At 39.7% G+C, this 19473-nt stretch overlaps 2 protein-coding genes across 2 annotated transcripts in view; one reads left to right on the forward strand and one right to left on the reverse strand.

The window, feature by feature from the left end:
• The window catches only part of LOC136863611 (neurotrimin), a 532585-nt gene that overhangs the window by 373582 nt on the left and 139530 nt on the right, over positions 1–19473 (reverse strand). The window lies entirely within an intron of this gene.
• On the forward strand, positions 4332–4922 carry LOC137498366 (craniofacial development protein 2-like). The gene has a single exon (XM_068225818.1). The coding sequence runs from the start codon at positions 4332–4334 to the stop codon at positions 4920–4922; it is 591 nt and encodes a 196-aa protein (XP_068081919.1).

Raw genomic sequence — 19473 nt, forward strand, 5'->3', positions numbered from 1 at the left:
TCGAGTCCATTCCAAATTTAATATTTATATTCTCGTTACCAGAATCTTTCTGCCATTGTTATCACCGGTTGTACCAACAATCTTTCTCGTTATTTTCGTGTGTGTTACTTCTAACTAATGAATAACATATCCTGGGTCCACCCAACTTTCACTCCCGGAAAGCAAAGTTGGTCTGAGAACAGATCGGTGAAAAAATAGTATCGTCCGGGAGCCGAATTCCTCCTTACCGAATACTGTTGATAGCTACTGCGAACTCACTGTATTAGATTCGCTGCACCTTGATTCAAAATCAAATGCTATACTAATATCCGGGGAGAATACAGATCCTAAATACTTGAAATGATCTAGCAGATCATGGTTTGTATTCCCAAATATCCATTACATTCACTTTGGTTTCTTACCTACTGATATCATTTTTGTTTTGAAAAGGCTAATTTTCATATCATGCTCATTGCAACCGTTTTCAAGTTTCAGGATATTATACCGATGATTTTCAGCACAATCTGCCATTAAGACCAATTTTCGGCATAGGCCAAATTGCTTACTATATTTTGACCTAAGTGAATTTTTCCCTGACAGTAGATCATTCCCTTCAGTAGATGATCCATGTAAACTATGAACAACAAAGGTCAAAGGTTACAGCCTTGTCCAACCCCTGCAAATACCTCGAAACAATAACTTATTCAAACTTCAATTCTCATTGCGGTGCAATTATCAACATTAATGCCTTTGATTGGTTATAATAATCTACACTTTATCCTATAGTCCCCCAGTACGACGAACAACTCTTCCCACGTTACTCTGTTATATGGCTTATGAAACATGAACGTAACTGTCCATTTCTCTCGCAGAAATTTTTAGATATCTGGCGCATGCTGAAAATATGATTTCGACAGCGCCTCTGCGGTCTGAAACTACAGTGGTTTGCCTCCTACTTACTCTCAACCACAGATCGCACCATCCCTTCCATGATGCCAGTGAACAACTTGCCTGGTATAATGATGAAAGATATACCTCGATACTTGTTGCAATCCTTCCTGTTCCCTTGCTAATAGATAGGTGCAATTTACTGCTTTCTTCCAGTTAGAAGGTACCTTACTATCATTCCATGCTAATCTTATTACTCCATGAAGCCATTTCAATCAAGCCTTCCCACTATATTTCACCATTTTGGGCCTAATTTCATCTATTCGTACTGTTTTACGACAATGGAATTTATTTATCACACTGTCCGGTTCCTCAAGCTTAATTTCACCAAGATAACTGTCCTCCTCCCAATGAGCTCGGTTTTTTTGCGACGACACCAGAAGGATTTCTTTTACATTACGAGATTTTCAAAATATTCCTTCCACCTTTCTAGTGATTCCCTAGTATCTATTATAAGTTCATCTGATTCAACAAAAATGCTATTAATTTATTTTCCCTTCCTTTCTAAGATTCTTTTTACTCTCAAGAAAGGATTCTCTGCCGTTTGACCTAGACTTTCCAGGTTATTTCAAAAATTCTTCCCACGACTTCTTCTAGGCTTCAACAATTATTTGTTTCGCTCGGTTTCCTTCATGTATGAACAATTCGCTGTCAGCAATAGTCCTCGTTTGGAGTCATTTCTGATACACCTTCTTTTTAGGTTAACAAGTTCATCCCACATCATCATTCCACAAAGATGTTCGCTTTTTCCCACCTTCACATGCAGTGCCTTACTCTTTCTATTACTGCATCCCTGTATGTCACACATTTTCTTTTTATATCCTTAACCTGCTTACGCTCTACTGTTTGGAACTTTTCACTAATCATGCTCATATATTTCTGTCGAATTTCATCGTCCTGAAGAGTTTCTACTCTTATTTGTCTGCAGAGAGATTTTACTATATCTATCCTAGGCCTATAGATTCATAGTTTACTGAAGATCAGATAGTGTTCTGTATCATCGAAAAATCCCGGAAAAGCTGCACGTTTCTAACAGACTTCCTGAATTCAACGTCCCTTTCTTTGTAGTCTATTATGGATCTGGTGACCCTTCCCTCCCATGTGATGCGGTAAATAGCCTTAAGCCCTATGCTTGAAGTATGTATTCGTAACCGCTAATCCCTTACTAGCACGTAAGTCTAGTAAACGATTTCCATTCCTATAAACTTCCATATCTTCCCCACATTTTCCGAACACCTTCTCGTACCCCTCAGTTCTATTTCCAACACTCGCATTGAAATCATCCATTAGCACCATCATGTCCTTGCTGCTGAGTATGAATGCGATACTACTCAGTGCTTCATAAAACTTGTGAACTTCCTCCTTGCACCCTCACGTGGTGATTACAGAGCGATAATTCTTATCCTGAATCCTCCAACTGCCAAATCTACCCACTTCTTTCGCTCATTTACGTGCTTAAACGTAAATTATGTTGCGTGCAATAGTAGTTCTGATGAACAGTCCTACCTCACACTCTTCCCTTCCCATTTTAATACCCGTCATGAAGAATATAATATCCTGTCTCTTCTTCGTTATCTCCGTCACCCGACTGTCTCAGCCAGTTCTACTTTATTCCATAAGTTCCATTAGTATTGACAGTTCATCATCGAATTCCATATCGTTCGCCAAATTTTATCCAGGGAGTCCCTCGCCTGTCAATTTGATATGGGACTCCGTTTTACAAAGTGTTTTACGCCGCACCGACACAGACAGGCTTTATGGCGGCGATGGGATAGAAAGGGCCTAGGAGTGGGAAGGAAGCAACCTTAATTAAGGAACAGCCCCTGCATTTTTCTGTTGTGAAAATGGGATAACACGGAAGAGCATCTTCAAGGCTGCAAACAGTGGGACTCGAACCTACTATCTCCCAGATGCAAGCTCACAGCTGTGTGACCCCCACCGCATGGCCAGCGCGCCGGTTGGACTCCGTTACTCTAACAGGTCCGAGGCTTGTTTGAAATGTTCTGAGATCGGTAAATTCTGCAAAGGAGAATGTTACCCTGCCTATACATAGTCGCAGTGAGGTTGTCTCCTTTAACGGGTTAGGGCCGACGTGTGGAGTGTTTAGTCATATGTTCAAGATGCCCACTCCCATTTCGTAGAACTGGTTTACCGAATCTCAGGACTAATTCTGGGCCACTGAGCCGTTATCCATGGTTCACGAACTAGGAAGTGACCGCGGTAACCCACAGTACGAACCACGCCATTATTATTAATATTATTATTATTATTATTATTATTATTATTATTATTATTATTATTATTATTATTATTATTATTATTATTATTATTATTATTATTATTATTATTATTCCTCTGCGAAAAATGTGACCTTGCCGCGGTGGGGAGGCTTGCGTGTCTCAATGTTGCAGATAGCCGAGCCGCAGGTACAACCATATCGGATGGGTATCTGTTGAGAGGCCAGACTAACGAATGGTTCATCGAAAGGGGGGTAGCAGCCTTTCGGTAGTTGCAAGGGCGGCAGTCTAGATGAGTGACTGATACGGCCTTGTAATAATACTCAACATAGCTTAGCTGTGTTGATACTGCTACACGGCTGAAAGCAACGGGAAACTACAGCCGCAACGAGGACATGCAGCTCTCTCTGTATGAATGGTGTACTGATGATGGCTTCCTTCCGGGTAAAATATTCCGGAGGTAAATTAGTTCCCCATTCGAATCTCCGGGTGGGGACCACACGAGAGGTGGCGATCATTAGGAAGATGGATACTGACATTCTGCGAGTCAGAGCGTGGAATGTTAGAAGTTTGAATCGTTGCGGTAGGTTAGAGAATCTGAAAAGGGAGATGGATAGGCTAAAGTTAGATGTAGTTGGTATAAGTGAAGTACGTTGGCAGGAAGAACAGTATTTTTGGTCAGGCGACTACCGAATTATCAACACAAAATCAAACAGGGAAAATGCAGGAGTTGGTTTAATAATGAATAAGAAAATAGGGCAGCGGGTAAGCTACTACGATCAGCATTGTGAAAGAATTATTTTCGTCAAGATAGACACCAAACCAATGCCCACCACAATAGTGCAGGTCTATATGCCTACTAGTTCAGCGGATGATGAAGAAATCGAAAGAATATATGAGGAGATAGAAGATTTAATACAATATGTAAAAGGTGACGAGAATCTAATAGTGATGGGAGACTGGAATGCAGTGGTAGGCCAAGGAAGAAAAGGTAGTACAGTAGGAGAATTTGGATTGGGACAAAGGAACGAAAGAGGAAGTCGGCTGGTTGAATTCTGCACGCATCATAATTTAGTCCTTGCCAATACTTGGTTCAAACACTACAAACGATGGCTGTATACGTGGACGAGACCTGGAGACACTGGAAGGTATCAAATGGACTTCATTATGATTAGGCAGAGATTCAGAAACCAGGTGTTGGATTGCAAAACTTTCCCAGGAGCAGACGTGGACTCTGACCACAACTTGTTGGTCATGAAATGCCATCTGAAGTTGAAGAAATTGAAGAAAGGAAAGAATGCAAAAAGATGGGATCTAGACAATTTGAAAGAAAAGAGTGAGAGGGATTGTTTCAAGGAACATGTAGCACACGGACTAAATGAAAAGGCTGAAGGAAACACTATAGAGGAAGAGTGGAGAGTCATGAAAAATGAAGTCAGTAGGGCTGCTGAAGAAAGGTTAGGAAGGAAGAAAAGATCAACTAAGAATCAGTGGATAACTCAGGAGATACTAGACCTGATTGATGAACGACGAAAATACAAGAATGCTAGAAATGAAGAGGGCAGAAAAGAATACAGGCGATTAAAGAATCAAGTGGATATAACGTGCAAGGTAGCTAAGGAAGAATGGCTGAAGGAGAAGTACAAGTATGTCGAAGGCTGTATGGTCCTGGGAAAGGTAGGTGCTGCATACAGGAAAATCAAGGAAACCTTTGCAGAAAGGAAATCTAAGTGTATGAATATTAAGAGCTCAGATTGAAAGCCACTTCTTGGGAAAGAAGGCAGAGCAGATAGTTGGCAGGAACATATCGAACAATTGTATCAAGGGAAAATGTAGATTATTTGGTTCTAGAACAAGGAGAGTCTGTTGATGCAGATGAAGTGGGGGGGACCCAATTTTGAGGTCATAGTTTGACAAAGCTCTGAGTGACCTAACTAGGAACAAGGCACTGGAATTGATGACATTCTCACTGAATTACTGACTGCCTTCGGAGAAACCAGCATGGCAAGTTTATTCCATTTAAGTGTGTTAGATGTATGAGACATCAGAAGTGCCATCCGATCTTCGGCAGAATGTAATACCTATTCCCATGAAAGCCGGTGCTTACAAGTGTGAAAACTACAGCACTATTATCTTGTATCTCATGCCTGCAAAATCTTTACACGTATTATTTACAGAACAATGGAAATACAAGTTGACGCTGAGTTGGGCGAAGATCAATTTGGCTTCAGATGAAATGTAGGAACACGTGAAGCAATCCTGACTTTACGACTGATCTTTGAGGATCGAATGAGGAAGGACAAGTCCACGTACATGGCGTTCGTAGATCTAGAAAAGGCATTCGATAATGTTTATTGGACCAGGTTATTTGAGATTCTGAGGGTGATTGGGATCAGATACCGACAACGATGAATTATGTACAATATGTGTACAAATCAGTCTGCAGTGGTAAGAATCGTGGGCTCTGAAAAAGAAGCAGAAATCCAGAAAGGTGTCAGGAAAGGCTGCAGTTTGTCCCCTCTCCTTTTCAGTGTTTACACTGAACAGGCAGTAAAGGAAATCAAAGAGAAATTTGGAAAGGGAATCACAGTCCAAGGAGAGGAAATCAAAACCTTGAGATTTGCCGATGATATTGTTATTTTATCTGATACTGCAGAAGATCTCGAGAAGTTGCTGAATGGTATGGATGGAGTCTGGGGTAATGCGTACAAGATGATAATAAATAAGTCCAAAACAGAAGTAATGGAGTGCAGTCGAACGAAGGCAGTTGATGTAGGAAATATTACATTAGGAAATGAAGTCTTAAAGGAAGTAGATGAATATTGTTACTTGGGTAGTAAAATAACTAACGATGGCAGAAGTAAGGAGGACATAAAATGCAGACTAGCACAAGCAAGGAAGAGCTTTCTTAAGAAAAGAAATTTGCTCACTTCACACATTGATATCGGAATTAGAAAGATGTTTTTGAAGACTTTCGTGTGGAGCGTGGCATTGTATGGAAGTGAAACATGGACGATAACTAGCTCAGAAAGAAAGAGAATAGAATCTTTTGAAATGTGGTGTTACAGAAGAATGCTGAAGGTGAGATGGATAGATCGAATCATGAATGAAGAGATATTGAATCGAATTGGTGAGAGGAGATCTATTTGGCTAAATTTGACGAGAAGAAGAGATAAAATGATAGGACACATCTTAAGACACCCAGGATTTGCTCAGTTGGTTTTTGAAGGAAGTGTAGGTGGTAAGAACGGTAGGGGTAGACCAAGGTATGAATACGACAAGCCGATTAGAGCAGATGTAGGATGCAATAGTTACGTAGAAATGAAAAGGATAGCACATGATAGGGTAGCACGGAGAGCTGCATCAAACCAGTCTATGGACTGATGGCTCAAACAACCACATTATTATTATTATTATTATTATTATTATTATTATTATTATTATTATTATTATTATTATTATTATTATTATTGTACATCCATACATACATACATTATCATTATAGACTTTTATGCCTTTCAGCGTTCAGTCTGCAAGTCTCTGTGAATTTACTAAATATCGCCACACTCCTCTATTTGCAACTAGTGTTGTGGACTCATTTATTTCTCTAACTTTTATCTTTAAATCGTTACAAACTGAGTCTAACCATCGTCGTCTTGGTCTACCTCTACTTCTCTTACCCTCCATGACAGAGTCCAATATTCTCCTAGGTAACCTATCCACCTCAATTCCCCTCACATGACCCCACCACCGAAGCCTGTTTATGCGTACAGCTCCTTCCATCGAGGTCATTCCTAAATTAGTCTTTATCTCCTCATTCCGAGTACGCTCCTGCCATTGTTCCCACCTGCTTGTACGAGCAATCATTCTTGCTACTTTCATGTCTGTTACTTCTAACTTAAGAATAAGATATCCTGAGTCAATCCAGCTTTCGCTCCGGTAAAGCAAAGTTGGTCTGAAAACAGACCGATGTAAAGATAGTTTCGTCAGGGAGCTGACTTCCTTCTTACAGAATACTGTTGATTGCAACTGCGAGCTCACTGCATTAGCTTTACGACACCTTGATTCAATCTCACTTACTATATTACCATCCTGGGAGAACACACAACCTAAATACTTGAAATTATCGACCTGTTCTAGTTTTGTATCAGCAATCTGACAATCAATTCTGTTGAATTTCTTACCTAATGACATCAATTTAGTCTTCGAGAGGCTAATTTTCATACCGTACTCAATGCACCTATTTTAGAGTTCCAAGATATTAGACTGCAGTCTTTCGGCACAGTCGGCCATTAAGACCAAGTCGTCAGCATAGGCCAGACTGCTTACTACATTTCCACCTAACTGAATCCCTCCCTGCTATTTTATACCTTTCAGCAGATGATCCATGTAAACTACGAACAGCAAAGGTGAAAGATTACAGCCTTGTCTAACCCCTGTAAGTACCCTGAACCAAGAACTCATTCTACCATCAATTCTCACTGAAGCCTAATTGTCAACATAAATGCCTTTGATTGATTTTAATAATCTACGTTTAATTTCATAGTCCCCGAGTATAGCGAACATCTTTTCCCTCGGTACACTGTCATATGCTTTCTCTAGATCTACGAAACATAAACACAACTGCCTATTCCTCTCGTAGCATTTTTCAATTACCTGGCGCATGCTGAAAATCTGATCCTGACAGCCACTCTGTGGTCTGAAACCACACTGGTTTTGATCCAACTTCCTCTCAACGACTGACCGCACCCTCCCTTCCAAGATGCCAGTGAATACTTTGCCTGGTATACTAATCAACGAGATACGTCAATAGTTGTTGCAATCCGTTCTGTTCCCTTGCTTCTGGGTAGGTGCAATTACTGCTTTTGTCCAATCTGAAGGTACCTTACCAACACTCCATACTAATCTTACCACTCTATGAAGCCATTTCATACCTGCGTTTCCACTATACTTCACCATTTCAGGTCTAACTTCATCCATTCCTGATGCTTTATGACAATGGAGTTTATTTACTATCCTTTCCACTTCCTCAAGCGTAATTTCATCAACATCATTTTCCTCCTCCCCATGAGCTTGGCTGTTCGCAACACCATCAGGATGATTTCCTTTTACATTCAGAAGATGTTCAAAATATTCCCCCCACCTCTCCAGTGATTCCATGGGATCTATTATGAGTTCACCTGAATTACTCAAAACACTGTTCATTTCCTTTTTCCCTCCCTTCCTAAGATTCTTTATTAATGTCCAGAAAGATTTCCCTGCTGCTTGACCTAGCCTTTCCAAGTTATTACCAAAATTTTCCCACGACTTCTTTTTGTTTTCAACAACTATTTGTTTCACTCTGTTTCTTTCATCTACGTACAATTAATTCCCTGTTTGCCTCGGCCCTTGTTTGGAGCCATTTGTGATAAGCTTTCCTTTTACGTTTACAAGCTGCTCTCACTTCATCATTCCACCAAGATGTTCGCCTTTTCCCATCTTTACACAAGGTCGTTCCTATGCATTTCCTTGCTGTTTCTACTACAGTATCCCTGTATGCCACCCATTCTCTTTCTATATCCTGAACCTGCTTACTGTCCACTGTTCGAAACTTCTCACTAATCATATCAATGTACTTCTGCCTAATTTCCTCGTCCTGTAGATTTTCTACCCTTATTCGTTTGTAGACAGATTTCAATTTCTATACCCTAGGACTAGAGATACCTAGTTCACTACAGATCAGATAGTGGTCTGTATCATCGAAAAATCCCCAGAAAACTCGTACGTTTCTAACAGATTTCATGAATTCGAAGTCAATTAAGATATAGTCTATTATGGATCTGGTACCCCTAGCCTCCCATGTGTAGCGGTGAATAGCCTTATGCTTGAAGAATGTATTCGTAACTGCTAAACCCATACTAGCACAGAAGTCCAGCAAACGCTTCCCATTCCCATTAGCTTCCTTATCTTTCCCACATTTACCATTCACCCTTTCGTATCCTTCAGTTCTATTCCAAACCCTCGCATTGAAATCGCCCATTAGCACTATTCTCTCCTTGTTGCTGACCCTGACCACGATGTCGCTCAATCTATATGTATAAAATAACTTGTCCTGACTGACTGACTGACTGAATGACTGACTGACTGACTGACTGATTCATCATCGCCGAGCCAAAACTACTGGACATAAAGAAATGAAATTTTGGGCATAGATTCATACTAAGATGTAGGTGCTTGCTAAGAAAGGATTTTTGGATATTCCTTCGATAAGGGGGTGAAAAGGGGGTTGGAATTTTTAAAATGAGTGTATCTATATCTCAAAACTTTGAAAGTTTACAGATGTAAAAATTGGTATTTAGAATCTCCTTTAAAAATAAGGAAATACATATTTTTTTTGTTTTCAGAAAATCCCAATAGGAGGGGTGAAAAACGGTAAAAAAGTGGGTTGAATGACTTCAATCAGAATACCGGTACTTATATCTCAGAAACTGAAGATATTACAGACCTGAAAATTTGTACTTTAGATCTCTTTTAAAAATAAAGAAACACGTATTTTTTGGTTTTTGGAAAATCCAATTAATGGGAGGGTGAAAAGGGGGGTGAATTTTTAAAAACAGTGCATCTATATCTCAAAACTTTTAAAGTTTACAGATGTAAAAATAGGTATTTAGAATCTTCATTAAAAATAAAGAAACACGTATTTTTTTGTTTTCGGAAAATCCCAATAGGAGGGGTGAAAAGGGGTGAAAATGGATTGAATGCCTTTAATGAGGATACTTATATCTCAGAAACTGAAGATATTACATACCTGAAAATTGGTACCTTTGATCTCTTTTAAAAATAAAGAAACACGTATTTTTTTGTTTTTGGAAAATCCAAATAATAGGGGTGAAAAGGGGGGGGTGAATTTTTAAAATGAGTGTATCTATATCTCAAAACTTTTAAAGTTTATAGATGTAAAATATGGTATTTAGAATCTCCTTTAAAAATAAAGAAACACGTTTTTTTGTTTTCGGAAAATCCCGATAGGAAGGGTGGAAAAGGGTGAAAAAGAGCTTGAATGCCTTTAACGAGGCTACTTATATTTCAGAACCTGAAGATATTACAGACCTGAAAATTGGTATTGGGGATCCACTTTAAAAATAAGGAAACACGTATATTTTCGTTTTAGAAAAATCAGGATAATGGGGGGTGAAAAGGGGGGTGAATTTTTAAAATGAATGTGTCTATATCTTAAAACTTTAAAAGTTTACAGATGTAAAAATTGGTATTTAGAATCTCCTTTAAAAGTAAAGGAATAAGTATTTTTTCGTTTTCTGTAAATCCCAAAGGGTGAATAGTGGGTTGAATGTCTCTAATGAGGATACGTATATCTCAGAAACTGAATATATTACAGAATTAAAAATTTGTGTATGGGATCTCCTTTAAAAATAAAGAAACGCGTATTCGCGGAAAATCCAATGAAAGGGGGGGGAAAGAATTATAAAATTAATTGACTTAATTGTATGAGAATACATACATCTAAAAAAACTAAAGTTGTTACGGACGTGAAAATTGGTATTTTGATCTCCTTTAAAAACAAAGAAATACGCGTTTTGTGGGGGAAACCATCTTGGGGGGCGGGAGTGGAAAGGAGTTGAATTCCTTTCATGAGGACACATAAATCAAAAACTGAAGAAGTTAGAGTCGTGATAATTGCTATTTAGAAGATCCTTTACTATTAAAGAAACAAGTATTTTTTGCCGGAAAATTCACTTAAGGGGGGGGGGGAGAAGTGTGGAAGGAAGTAAAAAAAGAGCATTATTTTTATGGGGATACTTATATCTCAAAACTCAAAGGTAATAGACGTGAACATTGGGGTTTGGAATCTCCTTTAAACATAAAGAAACACTCCTTCTTTTAATTTTTTTTTTGGGGGGGGGGTAAATAAACTTAACGGCGGTGGGGTGTAAAAGGAGGTGAGACCAATTGATTTTGCTGTTCATACTGTACTTATAAGGAGCCTCCGTTGCTCAGGCGGCAGCGCGCCGGCCTCTCACAGCTGGGTTCCGTGGTTCAAATCCCGGTTACTCCATGTGACATTCGTGCTGGACAAAACGGAGGCGGGACAGGTTTTTCTCCGGATACTTCGCTTTTCCCTGTCATCATTCATTCCAGCAACACTGTCCAATATTTCATTTCATTTGTCATTCATCGATCATTGCCCCAGAGGAGTGCTTCGGCAGCCGGCACAATTCCTATCCTCACCGCTAGCTGGGGGCTTATTCATTCCATTCCTGACCCGGTTGAATGACTGGAAACAGCCTGTGGATTTTCAATGTACTTATTCTGATCATAAACCGATCATTTTTAATCTTTCCTGGGTTCGCTTTTCAAGAGCCTTATTTTCCTTTGGAGAACCTTCTTAGATTACAGTAGATTCTTCAGGCATATATATAAAAATTTAAACACATTTGAAATAAACGATATGTATAAGATTGACCGTGCAATTGTTTACTTCTAGAATAAGGTCAATAATACACGGAAGTATGTCATTCGTATCGCCAGAAGTCCTGCGCACTTGCCTACGGGCGACAATGATGCTGGTCATACTGTCATCTATGACAATGGCAGCAGATATATTTTACCGACAAGTACAGGTTTTGCATCTTGCTGTGGGGTCCAGAACATCAATAATAAAAATAAATAAATAAATAAATAAATAAATAAATAATAATAATAATAATAATAATAATAATAATAATAATAATAATAATAATAATAATAATAATAATGTTCTGGACCGTCGTCAAAATGTGCGGACCGTGCTGGAAACGGGTCCTGGACGGGTAATGACTACGATTGCAGTCCGGCCGCCGGTTTAGTACCGCCAAGGCACCCACGAGGACACAACGCCGGATATCCTCAAGGATTTGATCCACATTAAAAATGCTTATAGGAAAACATGGCTAAGATTTAGGGACCCAACTGACCGGGTGGAATACCTGGACCTAGCCCGGGAAGTACGAAATCGATTGCTGGAAAAAAGATTGAAAATTGGGAGGAACGTTGCCGCAATCTCTCAGAAAATGAGTCAGATCGCGAATATCGGCGGGTTATATATTGTACCGGGAACACCGCTACGACAGAAGTTCGAAGTATGTTTGTTGAACTTCGCGCGAGATGGAAGGTAGGCAGCCCGCCGAACGCAGTGACGTACCCAGCGAGTGACGTGGCCGCCGTAAGCCAGCTCTCCGCTACCATATATGGTAATGATCCAGCTCGTCCTCAAAAGTACATCTTTGAGCTAATTTATCGCTATTTTGACACTGCCATCTTAAAGGCCCTTACAATAGACATCATCTGTTCAGATTTCAAGAAAATCCACCGAGTATTATAGAAGTTATAAGGGTAGATAGTACCCGAGTTCTAGACACTTCCATGCGAACGTGTATAAAAGGAAGACCACCCGACCTACGAATTCAGTGTCTGTCACTCCGCCGTCTCTGTGACACGGGTGACAAGAGAAGTCTTGTGTGTGTCGAACTTCTGGTTGACAGTCTGCGAAATCCAAGTTCGGTATTTCTCTAAGTGTTGTATCAGGACTTTGCCATATTCTTGAAGTGCCTGAATGGGACTTTGTTTTCTGCGAGCATCGTATTGGAACTTTGTCATATTGACACATTTGGACTCTGTTTTCTTTGTCGTGTGTCGTGATTGGACTTTGTTTTTTTCTTAAAGTGCCATATAAGAACTTTGTTTTTTTTCTGAAGCGTCTCATTGGAACTTAGTTATTTTCGCCAAGTGTCGCGATAAGACTTTATTATTTTCTTAAGGTGACATACTGGAACATTGTCATCGAAACTTTATTTTCTTCGAGTGTCGTGTTGGGAGTTTAACATTTCGACACGTTGGAACTTTATTTTCTTCAAGTGTCGTGTTGGGACTTTAACATTTCGGCACATTGGAACTTTGTTATTTCTACACATTGGAACTTTGTTTTTTTGAAGTGCCACATAAGGACTTACTTATTCGACGACGATTGAATTTTCACGTGTGTTGTGTATCACATTGAACTTACGCGAACTTATATTTTTGAATCAATTTCTGGAATATTGAACTTAGGGGACATTAAACATTACGTTCAATTGTGAAATATGCAATGCTTTCCAAGTGCTGCACAGGGACTTATGTTTTGATTCTTAAAGACTGTGACAATTCGGAATACGCATATCGCATTTCCCTAAAGCCTAGAACTTTCCAGTATTTTGAGTGATCCATAATTTATGAAGTCAGACTTTTTCTTTCCAATATTATTTTCTTTAATGGCTATTTACTTCGCTTATTAATGCAACAGGACAGTTTCCGAGTGCCACTTATTCAGTTCATTGCCAATATGTTTTAAACTTTCAGAACTGTGCATTTAGGGCTGCAGTAACAGTAATCCTCTAGAACATCCTGACTTACAGTGAGCTTGCCTTATGAACTTGCATTTCTACCAGTACTTGTTCGAGTGATTATTCTAGAACGTTTTTGCAGTAATCATAATTAAAAAAGTCATATCTGTTCAGACAGTGCCCTGAATGTGTGGAGTGCCGTACAGGAAATTCAGGTGTGAATTACGTCTCGAATCGAACCCAGGAGCACGTACCAATCTTCGGGACATTCCAGAACGTCGAGACTTCCAGAACGTCGAGACACTTCCAGAACCTCCAGACGTTCCAGAATTCCTCATCCGAGCAGGTGTGGTCCCTGCCCGGTCGATGTCCAGCACCATCCCAGGACTTGGAGGTACCAACCAGCCACGACATTTCCACGCTGCTGTATGAAGGTGATATGAACTTGCTTTTGATGATCAATAAACTCAATTTATCAAAATAATCTCTCAATTTGATAACTATACCCCTCTCTGTACCAGCTCCAATGATAAAGCCACAACAGAGATTAAGCCTCATGCTCGTTCATTTAATATCAAGCGCCTTAAAGATATGAACACATTTTTACGGGTACAATATAAAACGATAAGCATTCAGTCATAAGTTTCAGTATAATACCGTAGCGAAGCACGGGTATCTTGCTAGTGCTTCATAAAACATGTCAACTTCATCCTCATCAGCACCCTCACATGGTGAATACACGGACACAATTCTAGTCCTAATTCCTCCAACTGACAAATCTACCCACATTATTCGCTCATTTACGTACCTAACAGAAACTATGTTACGTGCAATGTTACTCCTGATAAAAAGCCCTACCCCAGACTCTGCCCTTCCCTTTCCTACACCCGACAAGTACACTTTATAATCTCCTATCTCGTCCTCTTTATTTCCCCTTACCCGAATATCATTTACTCCTAGCACATCCATATGCATCCTCTTTGCTGACTCAGCCAGTTTTACTTTCTTCCTTCCATAAGCCCCATTAATATTGATAGCTCCCCATCGAATTCCATTTCGTTCGCCAAATTGTGTCCAAGGAGTCCCTCGCCTGTCAAATGGGAGTGAGACTCCGTAAATCCCATAGGTCCGAGGCTTGCTTAAAATGTCCTGAGCTCGGTAAATTCATGAAGCAGGATGCTACCCTGCTTGCACATAGTCCAAGTGAAGATCTCTCCTCTAACGGGTTATGGACCACCGGTGAATTGTGTAGTCTAGCCGCCTGTGCACAAGGAGGGTCATGACTCAGAATATGTCCGAGATGCCCACTCCCATTTCATAGCAACTGGTATCCCGACTATCAGGACCACTTACTAGGCCACTCAGTCGTCGCCCATGGTACACGAACTCGGACGTGTCTACAGTAACCCACACCATGAACCATATATTATTATTATTATTATTATTATTATTATTATTATTATCATTATTATTATTATTATTATTATTATTACTAGCTGACGTACCCGTGCTTCGCTACGGAATTCTCAGAAAGACTGACTTTGTGGTTTTCCTAACTTAATTCAACATAGGTCATTACAAAAACGTCAGTAGGAATGTAGCGATTGAAAGCAATGTTATCATATAAAATACTCGATCAAATGAAAAACCGCACACTTTCTCACTTTCAACGAACAGTACTACGGTGCCGATCTAAGAGTCCAAATTTCCAGAGCTGGAATAACCAGGTCGCAGACTGCCATGAACACTCCTCTGTCATTATTCCGTTAAATATGCACACTACTCATTCCAATCAGTGGCTCAGAGTAGGGATTGAATAGCTCGAATACTATGATGAACCAGTGTCTTACGTAGCAGATATATCAGAAAATTTATGAAACAGAGGAATGGCATGCTAAAGAAGAAAGTTATCTTACTCCCCAGCTACTTCCGCCATTATACAGGCAGGCTGTTACAGTCGGTACGACCAGGCTAGTTGCCCGAGTGGTTAGGGGCGCGCAGCTGTGAGCTTGCATCCGGGAGATAGTGAATTCGAACCCCACTGCCGGCAACCCTGAAGATGGTTTTCCGTGGTTTCCCATTTTCACACCAATCACACCAGGCTGTACTTTAATTAAAGCCAAGGCCGCTTCCTTCACACCCCTATTCCTTTCCTATCCCATCGTCGCCGTAAGACCTACCTGTTTCGGTGCGACGTCAAGCAAATTAAGAAAACCTTGGTACGCTGCAGTAATCCTATCTATCGGGGATGAGAGGAAACAGAAGACAAAAAGCACATCACAACAAACAATGGTCAATGTAATGTTATTGTTGATAAAGTTTATGAGCTTTCTATATTGCAGGCCTTCACATTAGTTGTCTTTCGACTCTGTGATATTAGGGTGTCTTACAAAATTATTTATATCATATACTGTAGTTCCTTATTCTCAGACTTTACATACCGATTTTCACTAAATTCTGTTTACCCATTTTCTCGTGACTCGGCGCTGATATGGACCTAGTAACAAAAAACCAAATTCATGAATATCTCTGATTATATGCGGTACGCTAACAATTTATAAGGCATAAGTGATCGGAAATTTAATAACATTTTACATAACCACTACCAACTTACGACATAACTAAAGTTATGTTAGTTATGTAGTATTTATCGATAGGACCACTAATAACATAGGTAGGTAAGGGTTATTCTGCCCGAAGGCAGGTCCGAACCTTCGCAGAGGTGTTCCTGAGCCGGAGTTTACGTGCGGTAGGGTGGCCAGTTACTTTCGGCTCCTCCATTCCCCTACCCCCACCAACAGCGCGTGGCAACCCATCCAACTCCTGACCACGCCCAATGTTGCTTAAATTCGGAGATATCACGGGATCCGGTGTTTCAACACGGCTACGGCCGTTGGCACTAATAACATAAATAACTTATTTATTGAGAATTACATTTCAGGCCTTCCCCTAAACTACCATTTCACTCAACGTGAATAAAATAATTTGTAGCCTAGATTGCAGTGGTTCATCACCCGACATTTCATACCGATTTTCATTAAATTATCTTCAGCCCTTTTCTATTGATGCGTGTACAGACAGACAGACAGACAGACAGACAAACAGACAGACAGACAGACAGACAGACAGACAGACAGACAGACAGACAGACAGACAGACAGACAGACAGACAGACAGACAGACAGACAGACAGACAGACAGACAGACAGACAGACAGACAGACAGACAGACAGACAGACAGACAGACAGACATTACGGAAAAGTAAAAATTGCATTTCCTTGTTACTGTGGACATGACAGATACAGAAATATTATTCATTTCAAATTCTAAGCAATGTACAGACAAAACTCTGATTTTATATAGATTACATTTCAGGCCTTCCCCTAAACTACCATTTCACTCAGTGCGAATAACGTTATTGATATCCTAGATTATAGCGACCTATTTCCCGACTTTGCATACCAATTTTCGTGAAGATACGACCACTAATAAAATAAATATTTGAAAATTAAATTTTAGGCCTTCCCCTAAACTACCATTTTTCTCAGCGTGTATAGCCTATATTGTAGCGACTTATTTCCCATCTTTGTCTAGCGATTTTCATTAAGACATGAAAACTAATAACATAAATATTTCAGAATTAAATTTCAGGCCTTCCCCTAAACTACCAATTCCCTCAGCGTGATCAAAATAATTTATAGCCTAGATTGTAGCGGTTCATCAGCTGATTTTACGTTCCGATTTTCATTAAATTCTCTTGAGTCGTTTTCTCGTGATGCGTATACATACATACATACATACATACATACCTTCAGACAGACAGACAGACAGACAGACAGACAGACAGACAGACAGACAGACAGACAGACAGACAGACAGACAGGCAGACAGACAGACAGACAGAAATTACGGAAAAGTAAAAAATGCATTTTCTTGTTACTGTGGACATGACCGATACAGAAATACCATTCTTTTCAAATTCTGAGCAATGTACTGACAAAACTCTTATTTTATATATATATATAGATTAAGATTCTAAATATTATAATTATTGTTACTATTTAGGGAGGATCAAAGAACTGCGAATGTTTTCCTGATCAATAGAGAGTATACATCCCTGTTACATTTTTGGTGGATCCGAGAGGATTGAAAGTTTCCAATTATTCGTAGGATAGTCTTAAATTCTACGTCTGGTCACCTTTGTCCCCAGGAGTTTGCCTGGTATCGTACTCATTCCTGTAGCAGTCTGAGTAAAAGCAGGAGACATTTGTTCCTCCAGTAACTATCTGCCCTTCTAAACTCGCCTTTCTGTTCTGGAGTCGAACCCATGTTTTTCGGACTGAACCAATCTTTTACCTTACCGACTCGTCTGAACCCTCACTACCCAGTTCACACTGAGTTTCTGTATGATCTTTTACCGTGGTTCTCATTATGATGATATGGTGACACACAGTACAAAAGGAATACATCTCGAAGCACATTCATTGCATCAGGTCAGAGACTGAAGGTGCTGCCAGTAGGCCGCTGTGTATTCCATTTTCACAGGAACCCAATGAGCGAGGGTCCTTGGGAATTATTCTGGTCACAGATATTGACGGCGTGCCACGAGCAACGAATTTGAAACTCGTATGACGGATTTGGGAAGGTCGCACTTTGCCTGAAAGAGGAGGTAGGCTGAAATCAATTCTTCCGTCTTAAAGATGGGATAACTTAACACACGACTTTATACTTCAGCGCATTAACCAAATCTCTATGTTAGAATTGAGAATCAGCACCCTTAGAACATCAAAAGTCCGAATTTTTGCGTTCCCAGCTTTACCCTAATGTTATTCTATATTCACTGGGCGAGTTGGCCGCGGCTGTGAGCTTGCATCCGGGAGATAGTAGGTTCGAATCCCACTATCGGTAGCCCTGAAGATGGTTTTCCGTGGTTTCCCATTTTCACACCAGGCAAATGCTGGGGCTGTACCTTAATTGAGGCCACGGCCGCTTCCTTCCAACTCCTAGGCCTTTCCTATCCCATCGTCGCCGTAAGACCTATCTGTGTCGGTGCGACGTAAAGCCCCTAGCAAAAAAAAGTTATTCTATATTCAGTGCAGGGATAGTATTAATTTGATCTGTGATCGTAATTATTACAGAAGTTGGTATAATTCATTAGTGTTGTGAATTCTTGCATTGCAGATAGGTAAACATTTGAATAACAAAAAGGGGAATTAGCAAATTATCAGGCTGGTAGTACACACACATTTATACAAAGCTGATGATCAAATCTATTCTAATATATAACCAAATCTCCATTCGAAAAGAAAAATAGTTTTACCTAATTTGAACCGTCGAATTTACAAGCGGGAATTCGCTGATATCAAATACAAATAAAACAAAACATACACTAAAAATATCATGTTGCTCTCCAATATTACTCAATAACTTACTTAGGTAGCTGAATAGTTATTGCCGGATGCAAGTAAGGCAATTCTGGGGCTAAATAATTACTGTCAGCTACATACTAACAGACGTTTCATGACAACATTTATTAATCAGTCCTTAGACCTTAGGTTGTAGATTCCTGGGCTCATCAATTCAACAATATAAAATGGTCAAACAATAATAAACGATCTCATTCATAGTAGATTATCCCCGTGTTCATTTCCTGGAATAATTGTTGTGATCATACATTTCTTAGTGTACTGTATGAATCCAATCAGTACTGATTATCAGAAAACACACACACACAGTACACAGGGCTTTCAACGAAGTCCCAAGCACCTTACGAATCAATAACACTGTTTAACGAATGGTGTAGTCACAAACATCACAATATTGAGATTCATAACAATTGCTTTTCAAGTATTTCCGAGAAATGTTTAAAATTTATGTACCAAGTAACACGCTCTTCTTATGCGGCAGATTACTTGAAATAGTATTATTTTATAATACAAGATTTTCAAGACGC

Source organism: Anabrus simplex, chromosome 2 (assembly GCF_040414725.1).
Source record: "Anabrus simplex isolate iqAnaSimp1 chromosome 2, ASM4041472v1, whole genome shotgun sequence".
In the NCBI taxonomy this organism is placed as follows: Eukaryota; Metazoa; Arthropoda; class Insecta; order Orthoptera; family Tettigoniidae; genus Anabrus; species Anabrus simplex.

Coding starts and splice junctions, on each gene's coding strand:
- LOC137498366 (XM_068225818.1), top strand. CDS start 4,332: ATGATTAGGCAGAGATTCAGAAACCAGGTGTTGGATTGCAAAACTTTC.